A 22,239-nucleotide genomic window follows, 5' to 3' on the forward strand; every position below is an offset into this window, starting at 1 on the left:
GACCTCCACTATATCCTTAATAACAAGCAAGGAAAGACAATATAAAAGGACATACACAAATTCAAAAACTTTACTGGACAGTTATTTATTGAATGTTTTCACACATATCCTAGTGGCAGCAGTGTACATGTAATGTTTTACTTATAGCTGATCTTGCAATTGTTCCGGTTTGTAAAAGGAAATCCAATACGTCTGCAGCAATGCAATTGACACAGTCCAATTTTCAGGAACAAGATTTGAGCTTTGACTGCATAGTTTAAATCATCCCACATTATAATACCCAATTTCAAAAACTTTGACTGGCGAAACAGAATTCAATTTGACAAAACACACTGCCATAGTGTCGGAATGGGTTACCAAAACAGAGCATTAATAGAAGACAACATTAAGACCAGACCAGCCTTTTGACTATTCTATATTCTGTTCAATATATTAAATTACATTGTATAGATCACATTGTTCCTACACAAACATTTACAACATTGGAGAGAAACGATTTTCACTAGTTTGAAAAAAAAAAAAAAAAAACACAACACACCTTACAAAGTAATGGTCATACTACATCAACAGTAGTTCAGTGTCAAGACAAAAAAAATAAAACACCAAATCCTCAGGAAAACCAAATAAAACAAAAGCCATTATTCACAAAAGAGGTTTCAGGAGAAGCTCCAGGAGGAATGACACCTAACCAGAAGTTTAGATGGGACCTTTTATTTACTAATAAAGGCCTAACCTAAAAGGATTACTTTTTTGTTAATAATTTATAACAAATTGACAAGCACTCTTATATTAATCTTTTCATTTAAACAGAGTTTAAACAAATGAGTAATCATTTTAAATTAGACTCACTATATAGTTGTAATGTATAAGTGTACGTAATGCAATATGGAACTGAGGGAAACAAAAAATTGTGACCTGCATACAGAATACAGTAGAACCTCTCATATCCCATCCTGGAAGATACAATATCCTCTATTCATCAACTCAACGGTACAGATGGAAACTGATCAATGCAAATTTTACTACGGGTATAAAACAGTAAAGCCAGCTCTTAGCAGGACAGAGTGGATACAGTTGCAAAGTCTGCTTGGAAAATCAGTTTCACTTTTTCAATGCTGTCACTTCATGTTTAACCATGAGAAATAAAACAAGGGAGTAATCATTGTACCGTTAAAGCTGAAAAAAGATTTTTCCTCGACGTTCAAAGCTAGTTAGCGTTTGTGTGTGCTCTTTCCTTTCTCTTGTTTGTCTTGAGTTAACACATGCAGTGCAAAAATACACAAAGCCAGGCTACTTTTAGACAAAGAAAGCACAGTAAGAACTGTTTTTGGAATTCTGTTTTATAAAATGAATTACAGTGCTTTGTTCTGCAATAATTCACAGATTTTCTTCATAGTATAAGTGCAATACCATACTTTGGCGCTTTTTAGACACACTGATGTATCTGACATAATTCATTTATAATGCCCCGAGGTTAATAAAGCAACTATTATAAAACAGCTCCCTTTGAGATACCGTATTTCTACATATCTGATGAATCCCTAGAACCAATTAAATGTGACATGAAAGTTTTTACTGTAGCTTTCATTTCATATACTGTATGCTTTAGGAAAATCGCACATGACACTATAAAAAGATCAGCAGTGCAAGAAGTTACAGGCAAAAATAAAGCTCAACAAAATACACATGCTTCTCATCTCCAACTTGGAGAAACGTTAATATAGGATGTCTACACAAAGACCGGACAACAAAACTGCAGTACTGTACAACAGCTCACCCCACCACCCCCCGCCCCACCAGGGCCAGACTGCTACATCTGATTAAATGTATCTCGCTATGTGTGCAGAGAAAATCTGTCTTTGTAGAAGGGGGCAATATATTCACTTCAATGGAAACAAATTATTTTTTGGAGGAATACATAATACCATTACAAAACACCTATATTGGAAACAAAAGGCCACTCCCTAAAACTGAGACTGCGTGCATGTTTGAATGGGAATGTAGGAGAGTTGACTAATCGACACGGATCTTCTGGTTGGTCATCCTGTAGATGATGCTGTCATAGCCTGGGTCCATGTTCCACAGGTTGTAGGAGATCAAGATCACAGCCAGAACAAGGATGATCATCATCCACAGAATGATGTTGAAGACCACAGCGTAGTTGAAGTTGTACTTGTAGGCCAGGTTGTATGGGCTTCCTGGGTTACTCTGAAATGTTAAAGCTATGTTATTGCTTTTGTTGGTTGACGATGCTAGACGACCACATTTAGATCTAGGTGTGATTCAGAACCCTTTAATCCTAGACGCTCCTTATACTGTATGATAAACTCTTTGCGTGAACGTGGTCACTATAATGCAAAAATTGCTGACAAATAAGCATAAAACAAAAAAATAAAAAGAGAACTTCAAGTGTTTGTTTTTATATAAAAAGGGTTACGCTCACTGTCAAGGTTTTCTGCAAAAAAACAGCACCATCCGTATTTTAAACCCACCTCTGTTGACTATTAAATTGATGGTAAAACTGTGAAAGGTAACTCACAATCTGCTTGGACTCGAGGATGGAGCGCGTCTTCCTCACAAGAGGCGTATCAAACTTCTTCACCGTCACCAGCTCCACCACGGCACTGCTGTTGTAGATACTGAACACGTCATCAGCAAACTGCAGCACAGACAGCAGGGAACAGAAAAGGAACAGATCAGTCTACCTCAACGTACTAGAGACGCTCCGTGCATACGGTCGAGCAAACCTCGTTTTAAACAGTCTGAGCTTAAAATGAATTACAAAGGACAAAGAAACAAGGGTGTTCTTATCAAGGGGATCCAAGCAAGACAAACGGGAACCTCTTTTTATCCCATTCATGGGATAATAAAGATGATAGCCGATGCTTAAGATCTGGTCATCTCACAAGAAGTGAGGGTATGAGCCAGGCCAGCCCACTCTCCCTTTACCTTCTGCAGCATGCTGGCGAGGATCTGAGAGGCTTCCTTGAACTGCTGGGAGTCCTGTCCGTAGCTCTTCTCCATCGCCTCCAGGCTGGACAGCTCCAGGGAGTACAGGTCTGGGGAGTGCTCACTTGCCAAGTGCTTGTGTTGGGACAGCTACACAGACAGAGACAGAGACAGAGAGAGACATCTTCTTTAAACATTCAGCTGCTCTGTGCACATTTCATAGATCTCATACAGGTGCCAACTGATGATCAGGATGTTTTGACAATCATATGAAAGGTGATACCAGTCCAAATCTTACCAAAGCAACAATATCTTGTAGGACTTGCAGCTCAGAGAAGAACAGCTGGACCACCTGAATTAAAAACAGAAAAAATATATATTTTAAAGCAGGTCAAACACATTACATAAAGTGGATTTATGTATTTACATTTTTTTTTTTATAATATTGCCCAGATAAGGGATAGTTAACGCTGGATGTGTCTTAAAGATCAGAAATCAGTTTTTCATGTTTTAATTCTACACCCTAGGGGATATTTTTGGTCTTCAGTTCAAAACCTTTATTAAAGACTCACCCACAGCTCTAAATTTGTTATCAACCATAAAGAAACTGTTTGAGATATCTAGATATCTTACTCCAAAGTACATTACACCAGTTCTTCTGATGGGACTCTAAAACATGCAGATTGTAATATATTAATAAGAAACCACTTAGTACACTGTACTTAACAGCCGTTGATTGTTTTTATTTTTATTAATAGTTTTGTAACTTTACTGGGCATTTCTTACCCTTCCAATAAAGAAGCAGTGGACACTTTGGTTTAAAAAGCTTTGAGAACAGACCCCGAAACTGAAAACATACAAATGTGACCAGAAGCCTTGCCAGCACTGTGTCTCTGCCATGCCCCTCAGGAGACACTGCCAAAGAACCTGCTATTCCCCTGGCTGCTTACCTCACTGTTTCTGTTCAAGGAGTTTGGGGGCAGGACGTCAAGGACAGAGTTGTTCTGCGACAGCCTGCTGCGGATCTGACGCAGCGTCACGGGCAGCTCTTCAAACACTGCGTTCGCCTTGCCCCCCATGTACACCCCCTGCACAAAGGAGGGGAAAGCGTAACAGCAAGGTCACCAGGTCAGAGAGAAACTGGACATACAGAAACACCTAGAAACACAGCTTGTTTCTCATACCTGCTGAGAATGTAGCTTTTCTGACACTTCTATCCCCCACCCCACTACCAACACAAAGGGCCCAATTTTGGCTAACATTGTTTTAAATAAATGAGTAAATGTGGAGGAATATCTGTTTTTATGGATTAACACATCACAGATAAAGCATGAACTCAATCCAAACGAATATTGTTCTGCAGCTTATTAAAACACATTCTTCTATTTATATGTATCCCCTCCTCATATTCTCCTAAATGTTCAAAGCTCTTCCTTTAAAAGATTTAGAAATTGGCAAGTCCTAAGCTTTAGTTTGAAGTTCTACTCATACTGACTTTTGATGCACTTGGCATCTAAAATACAATCTGGGAAGTTCAAAGGTCCAACTTATTTGACTTTTCTTTTTTTTTTTAATATAGAAGGTTTTGGAAAACAAATGTACATTTCAAATTGTACCTCTTCAATTGGAGCCAGCTGCAAAACGATAGGATAGTCTTCCGGGAATAGAGAGTGGATAGTATTGGCAACACTGTCCAGAGTAAAGGGAACCGCCTGAAAACAAGAAATTCACTCAATCCCACAAACTGCTGTAATTAAATGAGCTTCCCCTTAGCGAAGAGACATTGATAAAAGCTATCACTACTGACCATGAACATGTCATAGAACAGCTGTCTTCCTTCAAGGTATGAAAAGATCCACTTGGATTAGATGCAACTCTATAGGCCAGGGCTGAATCTTAATTTCTCACAATGCAACCATCCTGTTTTAAGGTAGTGCTTTAAATGGTCTCTGCACCCCAGGACAATTACAAGATGAACTAGATTATTACATATTGCTACACACCACTGCTTGTTTGAACAGCTTATCCTGTTTTTCCCTTGTTTGCACTGCATTTCCCAGGATTTTTACTGTAATTTACTATGTCTGAGCTGCAACAGTGCTTAACATGTTATGCTTTACTGTGACATACTGTATTAAACATTTACATGCGGTAACTATGTCTGAAACTGATCTTTGGATTTCTGTTTGTGACACATGAACTATGGATGCAATACTGATTTTCCTATAAAATGATAGATCATATAATTACCATTTTTTAAAACCTTGCTACAAACTTTGCATTGGACCTAAACTTTGCATACAGTAGCTGTGGGAGTTTTGCTGCCCTGACGTGTACTGTGTACTCACATTCTCAACAGGGTATGAAGTTCCACTCTTTGGCAGAGGCAGCTGATCCACCCCCCTCACTACAAGGAGAGCATTCGCACGAGGGCGACGAAACAGACTTCCAACCCGCAGGCCAGGCCAGGCCAAGTCCTAGACAAATCACAATACATTGAACTAGAGACACATTTACATTCGAGCTCTTACATCAAGTACAAAGATTCATTACAAAAAACTGTTCAGAAAATAGTTCTGGTTTAAGCCTGATGTCAGGAAATTCCTTACAAAAAAATTACAATTAAAGTAACTTCAATGGTGCAGCTTGAAGCCAAAGAAGTCAGGAAATGCCATAAGAATTATAACTCAGCTGTACCCAGGATAGGCTTTTAACATAGATACTGAGAGGTGATGGGCAGGGTAGCATTCAGTGATAAAGGGAGCAGTGAAATGGCAACAAAACCTTGAACAAGGAAACCTTCCACTAAACAAAGATAAGGGGGAGCAGTGAAAACCATTTTCAATCACATTTCACTGCTTTAGTTAAAGTTTAGTGAAGGAATCTGGTATGCAGGTAGCATGCATGTGTACCTCTTTCACAGAGAAGCCCAAGGTTAGGGCCACCAGGTCAGGGATCCGCTCCCCAGAGATGGGCCACTGTCCTTCCTTGAAGGTGACATACCGAGGTGCTCGCAGCACGGTGAAGCTGTCCCCAAACGCACCTGGAACAAATAGTCAGTTATTCTTGTTTTGCCCATTATACACTGGAATATACATACAGTGCAGTCAATCTGTCTATATGTAACATGGTATATGCCATATCTTATTGGTATAAGAAGGTGGCCGTGACATACAACAGCCTTCAACCCACTGAACTAAGAACCTCCTTCCTCAAGCAAGCACTTGAATTCAACACCACTGTAACAGCAAGTAAATACTGGATATCGCTTCATGCACAGTGTATAAAACTCAAACCCCTTCCTAGAAAACTACAACAAATAGGACTTACAGGGCTGCATCAATTGTTTAATTAATCAATTGTTTGTCTTTTTATATTTAACAAAACAAGTTAGTGTTGAAAGAAGCACTATGCTGTCACACTGAAATAACCAGGCCTACCTTAAATGCAGTGGAGTTCAATGAGCCCCCACCACCCCCATATCAAGTAGGTTAAACGAAAGCTTTCAAAGTTTAACCATCTTTTATAGTTTCCATCTGTTATATTTCACTTCAGTGGTTTCCTTGGAAGTCAAAGCTTGTCACGTGTATAATACCCGACATTACCTTTTAAAATCAAAATCCACGTTTGCTATACTATATGTTTTTTTTCTCTTTTTTAAAGTTTTCTTTTAATAAAACACCCATGTAGCTAATGTAAGTGCATGGCAGGCAAGACTGCATTAACCCGCTAAAAAGTACTTCAAGCAATAGAGAGAATGGACTCTGACCTGGGAAACAGAAACACTCCCCTCGAAAATAGTTTCCTGTGAAGAGGAACCAGTCACTCCAGACAGACAAGCCCGCCTGCCTATATGAAGAAGCCACTGGACTGCAAGGCCATGGTCCCTGAAGATGAACAATGCCTTGAGCTTCACAGCTGCTGAATCTAAACAATATTCAAACGCACCCTGCTTGAAATGTATTCCCTGGCAAAAAATGACCATCTTCCTCTTTGTTCATTTAAAGAGATATGAAAGGCGACTGCATTAAATAATACATGAAGATAACCAAAGATAATAAATATAAGAAAATAAACACAGTCTACTGTACAAATGTGTTTCTCTCCTTTCTTCAACAGGCAATCTGATGGGGTGCCAAAGCATTTATTTTAAGAGATAATTTATTATAATATAGTATGAATTGTCCTTTTGTTTTTCAGCAAATTCTAAATGAAAGAATACTGAAATAGCTATTTAACTGTTGAAAGAGTATTCAAACATAAAACAGGAGGCAGTGTGGTCCAGTGGCTAAAGTCCAGGGCTTGTAACCAAAAGGTCACTGTGTGACCCTGAACAAACCACTTAACCTCCTTGTGCTCCATGTTAAATCAATGTCCTATTGTAAGTGACTCTACATATAATGCACAGTTCACAGCCTACCTCTGTAAAATGCTTTGTGATGGTGGCCCACTATGAAAAGTGCTATATTATTACTATTATTATTATTATAATAACAACTTGTTTGTCTCCACACTAACTTGTCATGCTTGATACAAGCAGAATTAGGAAATTAAACCTCAGTCTACAGTCAATGTGTAAAACTGTCCTCTCATCCCAACAACTCCTTCCCTACTTCTCAAAAACATTCACCATTACTGTAGCAAACAGAAAGGTCCAGGCTGACATATCCAGACTGAGTTAGAACTTGGTTTTCGGGCAAGAATGCATAGCACCCAGTCAACACAGACGTAACAGCAATCAGGCCCAAACAGGATTGGGACAGTGAAACTGGGAAAGGCTGGTTCACAGTTTACAGTATGCAACTCCACAGAGCCTTCCTGTGGCCAAAACATTAACTTTGCAAAACGAGATTGAAGTGAATTAAACCTAAAAATTCTGGCTCCTCCGAGACTTTGTGTAAAGGACAAGAAATGCAGATTTTGCACAAATAACAAATGGCACAAAAATGAAGGTGCAGCTGGTTTTCCGTATATCCTACTGGGTCTTTACTGAACAAATAATACGGTCAAATGATTCACAGTCATTGTCTAATAGTAATTATGGAACAACACTGCTTCGATCTGTCTGGTATTAATTACTCAAAATCTGTATCACCGTAACTGCTTCAGACAAAAAAGCAGAAGCATTCATTTGACTTGATCTGTGATGAAACAAGCTTGTGAAAACCATACATCACGTGATGTGGTGTAGGTACCTCTACTTCCAATACCCAGCCAGACTGGCAGGGTCTGTAATATTAGAAGAGGAGCCAGCATTTTGCACAATGAATTACTGTACATAAAGCATCGGAGGTAAACGTAAATGAAGCGACCAATTTGTGTCAAACATTCAAAAACATGCGATGAAAAACTACAAAACGACGCTTTAGATTTCTCAGTGAACATAGTGAGTGACTATACCTTATAATGTAATCAATACAAGGCTACCGATAGAGCAATATTGAGCATGTATTAAAAAATAAATAATCAAACAAATAAATTATTAATAGTGAAAAAAAGGGAATGTGTTATTCGGTTAAATTCTATCGTTTATGTCCGTTCACATCGGCCTTTACTTTGCCACTTCTATAACATATTTTACTATAAATACATATAAAACATAGATGTATAGGAGGAAATACGTCTAATATATAGGGATGGTCATCGATCAGCTGATTAAATATCTGACATCAACTAACACAACAGCAAAACGATAAACGTAAAAAGATACACGGTCCCTTTTGCTGGCTGGACAAAACGATCGCCATTCTATAAAGAATGTGTGAATGTGCTATCCCTACCTGCTGTCAGGACCGCGAAGATGGCTAGCATCGCCATTTGAAAGCTGTTAACCCCCCTTACTGCTCTGAAGAACTTCATCTTCCTCTTGTCGTTTCCAGTCACTACAGCGAGGGATTGTGGGTATAAAACCAGAAGCACGGCCCGCCGCCTCTCTCATTCGACTAGCCAATCGGTAAGCAGAATAGAAAAACTCGCAGTAAAATGATCCAATCATAAATGTTACGATTTACTTGCATAGATGTTAGCCAGTTTTATTTCACTACCTCCGTCATGTGACTGCGTTCTCTCTATTGACCTTCCCAGTCAGGGCGAATGCGTTAAGTTTTGGCTGCCTTAGTTGCCTAGAAAAATTGCGAGGTGTGGAGATCAGACAGCAAGCAGCTAGTAAGAATGTGCTGTGCATTTAACCGAGGTACAGCTTTGATTTAACAGGTACATACAGCTCTAAGGCCCATTTTAGCTTGTACGGGGCTCTGTCTTGGGCAATACCTGTCCCACAATTTTCCCGCAGGGGAAGGATGTCATTTTGTAATGCGTTTATCAGTATATCAGCCAGTTTGCCTGTCTGTCTCCATATGTCACATTTAAGTTTGTACATATACATCCAGAGAAGCGTATACTACTGTTGTGAAGAAACTTAACACAAGCTGCTGTAGGCTAATAATCAGAATCTGAGGTGTACAAGGGCAGCTGTGTGCATGTGGTGTCAAGGTCATGCCCTTTTCCTGCGCCTCTCATTTTGAATGTACAGTCGCGCTGGTAGTACTGTTTCTTTGCTAGTACATACATTCGAATGTGTTTCACACTTCAGAGCTTTCCATCTATCTGAAGGAAAATGCTGCATCTTGTCAAATTGTGATGCAACTTGATGATGACCTTTTAGTTCAGGTAGCTGAGCGCGCCATAAACTAAGAGTAAATATAGTCTGTTCAGCAGACTGACATTTACATGTATTTCAGCTTGTCACTTAGCCTGTCACTCAGCCTGTCACTTGGCATTACTATAGTAGCTGGACAGAGTGCACAGGGACCCTCAGTGATTCCAGGACAATACCTGCAATAGTATTTGTCAGAGGAGTGGTCATCATGTCACCATCATTAGCCAATTTGAGCTAATCAAAGAGCTGCATTGTATGTGTTTCTATGTCTATATTAACTAAAAAACAGGATCAGATGTGTGATCAGAGCCAGCGCCATCTAGTGTACGACTACAGTGAGTTTCCATCAGGACATTTTCGTCAATTTCTGGCAAAACACTAATTCGGGCTAGATGTACTAAAGTGTTGCGTCTGTCGCAATCGTTGCAAACCACATGCAAACCAGTCGGAAGTGTAGCGTGAAATGTACTAAACAAACACAACACTGGTAGCATTATTTTAAGGAATGCTTTGCAGCCGCAGTTCTTATTTGTGCTTTAGCCTTAAATGAATATGTAATTCTGGACGTTCTTGCGGGGTGGAGATAGTGCAAATGAGGGATCAAACATATTGTAATATGATGTACTTGCGACACTTACAATTGCATCAGTGTGTTAAGAACTTTTGAAAGCATGCTTTAAACAGCCGCAATTGTTGCTGGCATTTCCCAGTCCGCATTTTTTCTCGTGCGTTGCCAGTTGTGCTCAATGTATTTTTAAGATGAACACCCAAGTACCCAATCTTCACTAAAATCAGGGTGTACTTACAAGTCTTGAAAACAAATTTCTATGACATTTCTGGTTTTCCCAGCATATTGGGAGCAATGCTGCACACTTGTGCCACTAACCCCTCCAGCTTATTCTGAGCATCTGTATAGGACCATTATCTATTGTGTGTTAATTGTCTAGGCTACAAAGTAGACCAAGTTAAAAATATTGTATATAATAATAATAATATAATAATAATAATAATAATAATAATAATAATAATAAAATAAATAATAATAATAAATAAAAATAAATAATATTTTATTTTATTAAATCAAAATTATAATTTTATTTCAATTTAAAATAAGCGTTTACGCATTGCTTACACATTGTGTACAGTCCAGTCCTTATGTCGGACAAACATGTCCGGTTTAGCGAGGGGCTACGGTATTATGAAAAGCATTTTTGGGGGTTAAGGTTGGAGCCCTACTATAAAATTTGATGAGATTAAACTGCCTTTTGTTTTTCTATAAATTTAAATAGGTAAAATGAAGACGGAACAGAATGCATTTTACAGATGACGTTTACATTTAACAAAAACAAAGTTGTTTTGATTCTTGCACCCTTACATGTATAGACGTTATCCTTCGGGCACCCTCTGCTGCAGCAAACCACAACTCAACTACCACTATTTTATTTGAAAAAATGTCGTACAACTCTCGCTACAGATCTCGCTAAGATTCTTGAAATTCTTGGTATGTATTTTTTGTATACAACTGTAAGTCGCCGGGGTAAGAGCGTCTGCTAAGAAATAAATTATTATTAATAATAATAATAATAATAATAATAATAATAATAATAATAATAATAATAATAATAAAAAAATATGCGCAAATATTATTTAAATTAGTATATTGCGGTTGTCTGTATTAACATATTTTTTCTTAGTACATAGGACAAAATGTGCACTTTGCGAATTGTCATAACCAAAATGCAAATTGCGCTATGTTTGCGCTGCGACTGGCCCATCTTAGTGCATCTACCCCTAAATGTTCAATATATGCCACCTGCTCTAAGATCTTTAACCAGAGAAGAGGTGAGGGATAAACTGAAGCTCATGTTTGTTTCAACAGGAAATGGACCAGAGCTTGTTACACCGTGTCTAATCAGGCTCCTAGCAAGTCCTGGAATGGGGGAAACTGCTATCCATCCCTGCCTCCCACTGTTCTGTACTATACTTGAAAATGTTTGTAAATCAGTATAAAGTATTCCACTGATGTGATGAACATCCACTAAACAATGGTTTCACACTCATGGTTTTAAGTAATAATAATTTACAGTATTTAATGTGTGTTGTAGGTAAGCTTTCTTGGGATGTAAGTTGCCACGCTGACCTGTGACCCTATTCACAAAGCACATTTCATTTCTTCAAAGGGACTAAAGCTACTTTATTATTATCCTCAGAACAGAAGTTCATATAGTGAGGCCCAGCTGGTTGGTTCGAGGTCAGGTGAAGTGTTTCCTCGACACCAGTTATTGATTCAGGACTTGGGAAGGAGCGCCATTCTCACTCCACGGGCTTCTCCCCGGAGTCTGTAGTGGTGCGCACTCCCTCTGGCTCAGTGTTATTCTTTCCCAATTGAAGCTAATAAAGGAAGCTGAAGAATAAGATCTTTGTTGGGATTATGTTAATGAGGACCTCATGAGCCTCCTGGGTATTATCTGCGTTTGCCTTGAACAATGGATTAGGCTGCTATTGATGTCCCCCTCTCTCCTAGACTTTGTTTACGTGTCTTAATTGCCAGTGCACCAGGTACCGTGCAGGAATGAGCCAGTTTGCAAATGAACAATAAGAGCGTTTCCTTGTTGCAGCGGCTGTTAAATCCTCTTACAGGTTTAATTTTACCCTCTGCGTTATTGCCGAGTAAAGAGCGGTTTGTATGGACATGAAATATGAGTGTTATGTTAACCTGTTGTTTAGATTCACTTTGTAGCATTTCCTGTTTTAGGCATTCCATCCAGGTGACTTTAAAACAGCCCTGCGGCCTCAGTAGCGCCCTCTGGATCCTGCCTGCCCTCCAAGTGTATCTGATACACTGCAGTGTAACCATTAAGTCGCCCCCTGCAACACTCTTCCCCAGTGGGTGTAAGGAAATACCACATTTGTTTTGAATGCTGTATTTCTTACTGAAGTACATATCAACGTCCACTAGAGCGTTTCAGGGGAACAGGTTCATACAAGTTAAACTCTAATGGGCTACTTGCAGCCCACAATGCGTCTACCTGTGGCTCCCCTTCTCCAGCTGTAATAAAAATTAAAAAAAAACCCTTGGCCCATGACGCATCTACCTGCCCCACTCATCCATCCAAAAAGAAATCCCTAAGAATGAAAGTAAGTTAATGCTCTCTTCCATTGATGACTATAAAATCAAAGCATAAACGTTCACTGCATTTTTCAAATTACTGTGTTAACAGCGTGCGTTTCAGTTCACGCGAGAGTTTTGTTGCTGGTTAAACCTGCCAGTTTAGTTGCATACTTCTCTGTGGTAATAAGTATAGTTTTGAAGAAAGGAGAAAGAAGAAAAAAGAAATGGCTGGTTTGTGACATTGCTGAGATCTCACATACCTAACTTGTTCGGGGTGCATTGCATAACCCACCAGGAGACACTCTGTGCAAAGCTAGACAGATAGATTGAAGATGGACAAAGTGTTGCATAGTGTTAATTTTATATGCGCACGACCACTGTACCACCAGCAGTTTATTGAACTTCTGGATTACGATACTGAATATGGTTTCCTCATATTCCACGCTGAAGTACATTGGCTAAGCCCGGGAAGGTACAGGAATGTTTCACTGCACTACTCTCATCTATCTGCCAGTTTCTTGTTGGATGAACTTGACAGTGAACAGGTGCTGGATTTGGAATTTCTCACTGATATCACCGATCATCTCAAGACTCTAAACTTGGCGATGCAGGGGAAAAATCGCCTCCTACCTACCCTAATTACCAGCGTCAGGAAATCCATGCTACAGCTACAGTTAATGTCAGTTCAGCTGCAGACTCACGATTTCACTCATTTCCCCCATCTTAGAAGCAATGAACTGCTCTGATGCCCGCGAGATAGAGTATGATGCTTCCATTCGCGCAGGCATGCTTGAAGCCAAGAGCTGAAGCCATTCATGTAATTGCTTACAAACCTGTTCGGATTTGACTTTGCTAACAGTGGAACTGTGTGCCTGAGGCTTGGGCTTCATCAACTTTCATCAAGATATCATCAACTAGTTGAAGAAACAGAGCAATCCCCCAAATATGGCAAACCTTTCTGTTTTCCGCCTTGTCAATTTTTGGTTCAACCTATACATGCAAACAGACGTTCTCTGTGATGGGAACCATCAACAACAACAAACGCAGCAGACTGACAGATGGAAACCTCACTGCTGAGTTGCGATGTGCCTGCACCTGCCTTACTCCGATCTTCAAAAAGCTGGTGGAAAATATGATCACACAAAGTCGCATTAAGTAAGAAGTAGATTTATGACTTTAAATGCTTTTTCTTTTGTATTGATGTGTTCAGTTCTTTATTACATTCTTAGTGTTGATATGATGTAATCTGTTGCTCTTTAGAATGTATCATTGTGCCTTGTAATTGCGGTAAAGGGGGTCTTGCGGCCCTTGGAGTTGTTTGAGGGCCGGCCCTGTGGCCCTCTGATTAGATTAGGTTGCCTACCACTACACTAGAGGGTAGGCGTGATTCAGAGCGTTTTATTGCTGGCAGTCTAGTGCAGAAGGACCTGTGTAATGTAACATTTGACCATTCTTCAAATTCCTTGTTTATTTTTGTATGAATGGGACAGCTTGGAGTCGAGCACTCAACAGTGTCGTTCAAAAAGAGAATGTTGCTGCACTTACACTGGCCAATCACTGGGGGGGGGGTGACAGAGTACAACCTTAAAGCTACGGATACCACACTTACAAAGTGACGGGTTGACCAAGAACGCTATTGAAACTGGAAACTAGGCTACTGGCACACATACAATAAATAATTTAAAAAAATACAGAGATAAAGACATTTCAGCCACATCAACATCCTCTATTCTATATGATCATGATTTTGGGGTTCTACTGTGGTATGTTTTGCAGGTTTCTGTTTAATGCAAACACTGACCTAGTTTTTCTGTGGCGTTTGATGCTGCATGCTTTGCATATACAGTATATATTTATAGGAGAAAGCAGAAGGTGCTATTTCCTGTACATTTCAAACACTGTTTAACTTCCTCTTTTCTTCTGATAAAGTACTAGAGGATATCCAAAAATAGTTATACTGCAGAGACTCAGGGTTTAATGCAGGCCTGAGGAAGTTTCAGATCTCACAATGAGACTAAAGAAAGAGAGAAGATTTAGAACACACAGCATTTTTATTTTGACGTTTTTTTTAAGACCTTCCAGTAGTGGTAAGCATAATACAGTTTGATGCTTTATATTATGTATAGTGTAGTTAATGAGCATAAACAAGAGTACAGTTAACATTGTTCCTGGTCTAGCACAGTAACATTTCAGTTTAACGTTTTTTACTCAGGCTGTTTTTGTGTTTTTGGTATATTGTCAGGGCTTTTGAAATGCACCCTGGGCATTAATCATTCAGAAAAACATCAGTCCAATTCTGCAATTCTTTTAAATTATTTTGAGGGGTACATTTGGTTGCCATATGAATCAAGTGCTTGTATTGTTTTGTTTTTTCATGTTGAAAATCTTGTAAATACTTTATTAATGTAGGCTTCTAGGCTCTCCTGCTGGATACGCGAAAAAATACCAAACTATTTTCAAATCAACTGCATGACCAGTTTGTTTATAGTGCAGCAATGGCGTTGTTTGTTTCCACAGAACGTCGCTGTCTCACTTTTACTTTTTACTGAAATTCGTATTCGAGAACCATTATACGCGAGTCATGAGAAAACAAAATGGATAAACAAGTAAGAGGGAGAACAACTGCTGAACAAGAAATTAAAAACTGGACTAGAGCTCTACAAAGAGTTGTCAGAAACAGATACACGTTGGCGAAAAAAACAAACTAAATATTGAATCCAAACAGTTAAAGGTGTGCAGTTGCACTGTATTTATTTATTTAATTTTTGTACCCAGTTTTTCTCCTCAATTTGGAAGGCCCAATTATTATTTGTATCCCGGTTCACCGCTGCAACCCCCTGGCGACTCGGGAAACGGAGGCTGGAACACGCGTCCTCCGAAACGTGCTCCTGCCAGTCCGTCGTTTTTTGCACTGCAGATCCACAGCGAGGCCACCAGACCTATAGTGCTGGAGGACAACACAGATTTGGAGGCTCCACTGCAGAACCACAGACGCCCTAGCGGCCACAGGGATCGCTAGTGTGTCGTGAACCATTGCCGATCTAACTCCTCCCTACCTGGATGGCGCTCAGCCAGTTGTGTGCCGCCCCCTAGGAATCCCCAGTCACGGTTGGCAGTGACATAGCCTGGATTCAAACCTGCGATGTCCAGGCTATAGGGCGCATCCTGCACTCCATGTGGAGCGCCTTTACTGGATGCGCCACTTGGTATTAAAAAAAATAAAAAAATAAAAACAAAGGATGCTGAAGCAAAATAAGAACGAAGCTATTGTAGGCTACTGTTTGTTCCATAAAGACAGATTTTTAAAACCCTGCCCCTGTATAATTGGGCCTACAAACTATACAGAGACACATGTGAGCTATAGAAAGCAATGCAGAGTATATGAAAAGTGTGTTTACATTCATGATGTAAAACAACTATTAAAAAATGGGTTTGTTTTCATTAGGCAATGACATCTAATCTAACAGCGTCATTGTTTTTGTAACTATATATATATATATATATATATATATATATATATATATATATATATATATATATATATATATATATATATATATTTTTTTAAAAGCAAGTGGAGAATGTAAGGCTGTTTGGTGACTGGGTGTTGTGCAGTAGTGTGTTCTAGATTCTAGAATCTGCTATTGTTTCAGTGTGTTCGATTGGCCACTCTCAAATTCAGTAAATTCAAACTGTTTCTTAATGCCAACGTTAATGTAGTGAATGTACAGAAATATTTAGCACACACACATATTTCTTCAATAAGAAACATCCTACACACAAGCATTTGACGCATAAGATCCCGCTGACCCGACATTCTTTCCTACACGCAGCAGAGAAGATGAGTGTAAAAGGTAGGAAATCACCTTCAAGTCCTGAGATTACTGGGCGATAGGAGAATTCAGACGGGAAAAAATCCAAGGGAGACTTAAAGGTTCATCTCATAACCTGAAGGTGATGGGATTTTACAGGGTCCTAATTAGAAAAGAAAAAATAAAACATTCATAAAAAGTTGTTCAAGGTTGGATTTTTGGCCAAAACTTAGACTTTGTAGCTCCATACCAAGGTATGCAAGGACAAAAATAAATAATACTAGCAACATGTACACCACCTTGTGTGTATTAAAGGGTACATAAGGACCTTTTTATTTTATTGTGTTACATGTTCCCATGTGTTGCTACATATGGTGTGTGTATTGTTTTAATTTCTCTTTTTTTAAAAATACATTTTGACCACTTTTTAAACATTTAAATTGCATTCGCTGCCTCAAGATGGCTCCATGTGCTTGCATGGACCTCTCAGAACTAAATTTCCCATCCTCCTCCTGCTCACATATGTAACTGAGATGGGTTTACCAGTGAGAAGGAGGATGTTGGGAAATGTGGTTCTGAGAGCTCCATGCAAGTACATGGGAAGCCATCTTGAGGCAGCGAATTTAAAAGTTTTAAAATGTGGTCAAAATGTAAAAAAGAAAAAATATAATAATTAAAACAATACACACACCTTAGTAAACAGTTGTAGCAACACATGGGAACATGTAACACAATAAAATAAAAAGGTCCTTATGTACACTATAAGGAAGAGATGACTTTTTGACCCTGTATTGATTTCTGATTGTGTGACCCATGATCTCTATTGATTACTGGGGTAGCAGAGGGAATGTCAGTGAGTGGGGTTGCTAGTGTGGATTGTGTTTAATTGTACTGTAATTGTTATCTTTCTTTCTGTAATAAAGTGTTTACAACTTGTATTTCAGTTTAATTCTGGCATGGCACATTGGTTTTTCCCATTAACATTTGCTTGCAGGAGCTTTGTTTATACTAGTTAGGGATGGAATTAAGACTCCCATTTTACAGATGTTTGAGTCAGGCATTTCTATGAGCTTCAAAAACAATGCATTAGACTCTCAACATAACCCGGAATGGCTCAAACTGCAATGCAGTGGGTGTCTTAATTTAATCTCTGCTGCTAGCATTTTACTTAAGAAAAAAACAAAAATATGCTGGAACATAATCAGAAGAACATCCACAAGTAGCTGAGTTTTGATCACTACACAGACACTGCGCTTTGTGTCCTGCGTGCACTTCCCTAGACCCCCCCCCCCTTAAGAAAACAAGGTGCAGCAGCTTAGCGAGGAAAAGCAGATGAAGAGGAATCCCTTTATTCCAACCTTGAAAGGGACTGAGCTTGTGCTGACAGAAGAAGATATTCATATTGACTCCAAGCTGAATGGAAATGACAAAAAGAGATCTTAATAGGGTGCTGGGCTTTATGCTGAATCCTGTATTTCCAGTTTAGAAGAATCAAATAATTGCATCATCCCAACTGAGTATTCAAACACTGGAGAAGCCACGGTGGCACTTCCACAAGTCATCGTTGGGCCAGCCATGCTCACATCTGTATGACGCTGCCATAGCACAGGCACCGAACCACCACAGGAGCAGGACCGACGCCATATCGTTCATATATAGGTCTTCTTGTAGCTCCCAGCAGTATTTACAATATAATTTAGAGTAGCTGTCTGAGCATACTGTTACTAGATAATCAGAAATAGTTTATGAACTTTTATTGACATAACTTTGCTGCAATCCACATACTGATCAAGATCAACAGGCAACCTTTGTACCAGCTTTTAAGCTGATTGACTTTTCCACCTGCCGAACCGTAGTGCTGAATGTTGCCAAGCTACTGAACCCTGAAGAAGAGGCCCTGCCTTCCCAATAGCGAGTGCTGATAATTGATAGAGGAAACTATCCCTGGACAATTTCCCTTTCCAACCTGTGAAGGGGCAAAGTTGCATGAAGAGCTCACTGTGGGGCCCCCAGGCAACTTCACACGACTGGAATTCGACCCATGCTCACATGACTTACCCTGCACTCCACGAGGGAGTGCTTTTACTAGTTCGGTCGGGGCATCGTTATTGCAATTTGGTTAGATTTATCAAATCTTCGAAATGTCTTGACGTCAAAGAATGTTTAAGTGTTTTGTCATGATGATCTACCTCTTGAACTCAATCCCACAATCCTCAATTAGATTCAGAACTGAAAATCTGGGCATGGACCAAAAAGCAGGAAGCTAAAATATTGAATCGAAATCAAGATTTATTGCATGTTACAAAATTGACATATTAAACATCCATCCAGTAAATACAATTAATAGACATTAACTCATTTCAATAGTAAAAAATAATGAGTAAAAATCATTAAATCCCTGCTCTATATTTAAATACAACTGATACAATTTTAAGACACATAAACAGGTAAAATATATCTCTTTCTGTTGTAGAATTTCTTGTATAATACATTTGAATATTGTTCTGTGTGAATAAAGTTGGCATAGATCAGAATAGCGTAACTGCACAGTTAAAAGATTTGTTGATATAGTGAGCATTTCCTGCAGATTGACAAATGAAAATGAATGAGAAGCAGGGAGAGGGGAAGGCAGCAGCGGGGTGTTTCGCAGTAGTTGATTATATCGTTCAGCTATGCATGACGTACTTTTCATTCAGTTACATTTTCCGTCCCTCTTTCCTTCTATTTGCAGTTGTGAAAGATCATTTCTCCACCATGGGGAAAAAGGTGCTAGGTGATGTGTCAATTGTCAAACTTGATTTAATAATGTGATCTTTGCTAATTTCACTAAAATCTAAATAGCTTAATTTTTAAAAATGAATTTCCAGAGGGAACATGTGTTTCATTGTATTTTGCAAATTAATGGACAAACAAATTGTGCTAGACTAAAGTGAATCTAAACTTCTTGGCCATTTTCTAAAAAAATGCCGTTCTTCCATTTTCTCCCATCTTCCAGACAAGCATCAAAGCGCTACCTGCACATTCTTCATCTTAATTGCTTAACTTCCAATAATCTGCACTGCATTTGGCAAGGATCATTTTATTCTTTCAGCTATTACCATGACAATATGCCTTTGGATAAAACATGTTTTGAGATCATAAGCCGCAGCTCTAGACATGCTTAAGTGCTTGGGTAAGGTTTTTTTTTTTTTTTTATCTTCCCGGCTTATCATTCTGGGTTTTTCTTTGCTCCTCTGCAGCATGTTGTCGTTATGCTAGCGTTGCTGATGGCAGTAGGGCTAATTTCCTCTCCAGCAGCAACTATGAAACAGAACTGCCGACCAAGAAGGATTTGCATACTCTTGAGACAAGAGGCCCATCTGCCCCAGGCTTCTCATTTAACACTTAATTATAAGCTGGGTTAACCTCGGCTGGAGGGGCGAAACCTATGACCTTCCCGTCTTAAAGCATCTTTGTTAACTAAGCCCACATGTTTTCCTATTTTATCATGTCTTGGACATGGATCCCCACCAATAATAACCATTTTACTGACGGGTGTCTATTAGTCTCCAGAGTTGGCTTTTATAATGTCTTTTCTTTCAAAGCTAAAAAGAGATCATGTGAAAATGTGTTGGATCACATGATTAAACTGTGTGAGTTTCACAGGGATGTCTACTAACACACAGCCTCAAACAGTCTAGTCGACTACACCAGTGTAATAACTTAACCAAATCGTCATCATCAGGGCAGCCCAATAGTTAACAGTTATTAACCATTTAGATGAGCATTGTTCAATCATAGCCACCATGATGTATATGCCTCCATTCTGGACCCTATTTTTACATTTAATAAGATTTATGGAGCAAAGGAGTGTCTTTTGTTGTTACATGATTGTTGCAGTGGCTGCATGTTCAGTTGCCATTGCAAAATGAACAAACTTCAGATTCAATTCAATGAGAAGGATCTCAGAACAGAGAGCCCAACAGAAAAGGAACCAGGTGTGCCAGAGAAGACAGAACCACATGCAAGTTGGTTGAAGGGGCGTTCGTTTAAAATGCAGAACAATTTTACTTGTGCAAATAAATGTAAACTGGCGATGTTGTTATTAAAAAGGAAACTTGATGTTGATAAAATCTATCTTTCAAGTGCATAATGGGTGGATATTTAGGAGCAATAAGCTAGTAGGAACCAGATGAGAACTGATCTCATTTCAAAACGTCCTTATGTTCTTATATACCAAAATCCCAGTGAGGAAGATGAATCGGAATTTGGATGTGAAATGCTACATTTATGTTTTAATGTTATGCATGTCCATGTTTTGTAAAGCTGTGGCACATTTATTTAGTTTTTTAAATGGAGAAAAAAGGTATGCATTTCATATTGTAGTTGGTAAAGGTTTTTCTCTTCCTGACCGGTAACTGAGAAATAACTGAATACAATTGTTTTGATAGTAACGCCTTTGTAGTTTTCTCTACAAATTAATTAAAATGCAAATACATTTTCCTTTTATCCAATTTTCTTTCTACGGTTGTTGCGGGACATAAAATCACTCAGGGTATCCTATGTGCATTTAGGATTTTGGATACAATGATGAGGGGTGATTTTTGCCTTGGGCTTCTAGTCTGACACCCGTGGAATTACAGTGTACAGCATATCAAGAGTTGCAAATCAGTCTCGCATGACTTGATCTGATGCTCATACAGTGTATGTGAACTAAACTGGGTTAAAACATAAACTCCTGCCGAAGATAAAGCGGATTTTGTTTTGCTCCAGCCCATTAACTAACAGCTTATTTTTCTGGGGGTTTTCACACTGTCACACTGGTGATCATGATTGTCTGGAAGCAGCAGTCATTTCAAGCAGGATTGACGCTTCCCGCGAACCTGCCTCTTCTGATTACCATGAATCAACAGAGGTTAGATGTGATGCTTTTAACGCGCTCCCTCTTATTAACATTTTTTAGACCTCCAGGGGATAGACATTAATCCGTTGACCTAAATCCAGCTTGCCCGAAGTCAGATGTTATTGTTTTAAAGAGTCAAGTTGTTTGTGGGTTATAATATGCATCCTACCCATTATTATTGCAGACCCTCCAAAAAATCTTAACAAAACACAGGATAACTTTTAGAGAGAAGCAAATTTGTATAAAATTGTACATTCTGAGAACATTTATTTTCCTGTCATGTATTTTACTTTCAGGGTTTTTTTTTCTTTCTATGGTACTTCTGGCATGCTCTTGGCATGTCAAAAAAACAACTGGCTTCTTACAAACATCATTAGACCATTACTAAACAGTTTAACTGAGAAGCAAGAAATAAACTTAATGCAGTCAATGTCAGAGAAAGATACTAAAATTATTCAATCATGCATTCAAACCAATGATCACTGGCAGGATCCATCTTATATCCAACTTTTGCACTTCTAAACTGCCGCTTGAGTGTGAAGCACTTAAAGCCATTCCAAAAAACATGATAATACAGTATTTTCACATGGGAGGTGTGCAAAGATTGTTAAGCACACAGAAACCTGTTCAGTACAACACTGAGGTTGTGTAGTCTGCATTTATCAGGTGAATGAGCGTGACAACTTGGGGTTAAGATGGCTTTATAAACAGGACTGTTGGCTTGTTTGACTGTATTTAATTGGCATCTGTATTATTATTATTATTATTATTATTATTATTATTATATTATTATTATTATTATTATTATTATTATGACTTAAAATGG

At 38.8% G+C, this 22,239-nt stretch overlaps 1 protein-coding gene across 1 annotated transcript; it reads right to left on the reverse strand.

The window, feature by feature from the left end:
• Positions 1-69: 69 nt before the first annotated feature.
• Positions 70-8,843, reverse strand: LOC121320605 (renin receptor-like). Its single transcript, XM_041259077.1, has 9 exons — positions 8,730-8,843; positions 5,862-5,992; positions 5,298-5,426; positions 4,566-4,661; positions 3,900-4,037; positions 3,248-3,301; positions 2,950-3,099; positions 2,540-2,659; positions 70-2,208 (listed from the first exon to the last, which is right to left on the reverse strand). Exons 1-9 carry the CDS (start codon positions 8,806-8,808, stop codon positions 2,014-2,016), a joined length of 1,092 nt encoding a protein of 363 aa, XP_041115011.1. The 5' UTR covers positions 8,809-8,843; the 3' UTR covers positions 70-2,013.
• Between the last annotated feature and the right edge of the window lie 13,396 nt (positions 8,844-22,239).

This window comes from Polyodon spathula, chromosome 9 (assembly GCF_017654505.1).
Source record: "Polyodon spathula isolate WHYD16114869_AA chromosome 9, ASM1765450v1, whole genome shotgun sequence".
Classification (NCBI taxonomy): Eukaryota; Metazoa; Chordata; class Actinopteri; order Acipenseriformes; family Polyodontidae; genus Polyodon; species Polyodon spathula.

What these genes read in the sequence shown, in the direction of transcription:
- LOC121320605 (XM_041259077.1), bottom strand. Translation starts at nt 8,808, where the DNA reads ATGAAGTTCTTCAGAGCAGTAAGGGGGGTTAACAGCTTTCAAATGGCG. An exon ending in TACAAGATATTGTTGCTTTG is followed by an intron (nt 3,100 to 3,247) that starts GTAAGATTTGGA and finishes CTGTCTGTGTAG; the next exon opens with CTGTCCCAACACAAGCACTT. An exon ending in TCGCCAGCATGCTGCAGAAG is followed by an intron (nt 2,660 to 2,949) that starts GTAAAGGGAGAG and finishes TCTGTGCTGCAG; the next exon opens with TTTGCTGATGACGTGTTCAG.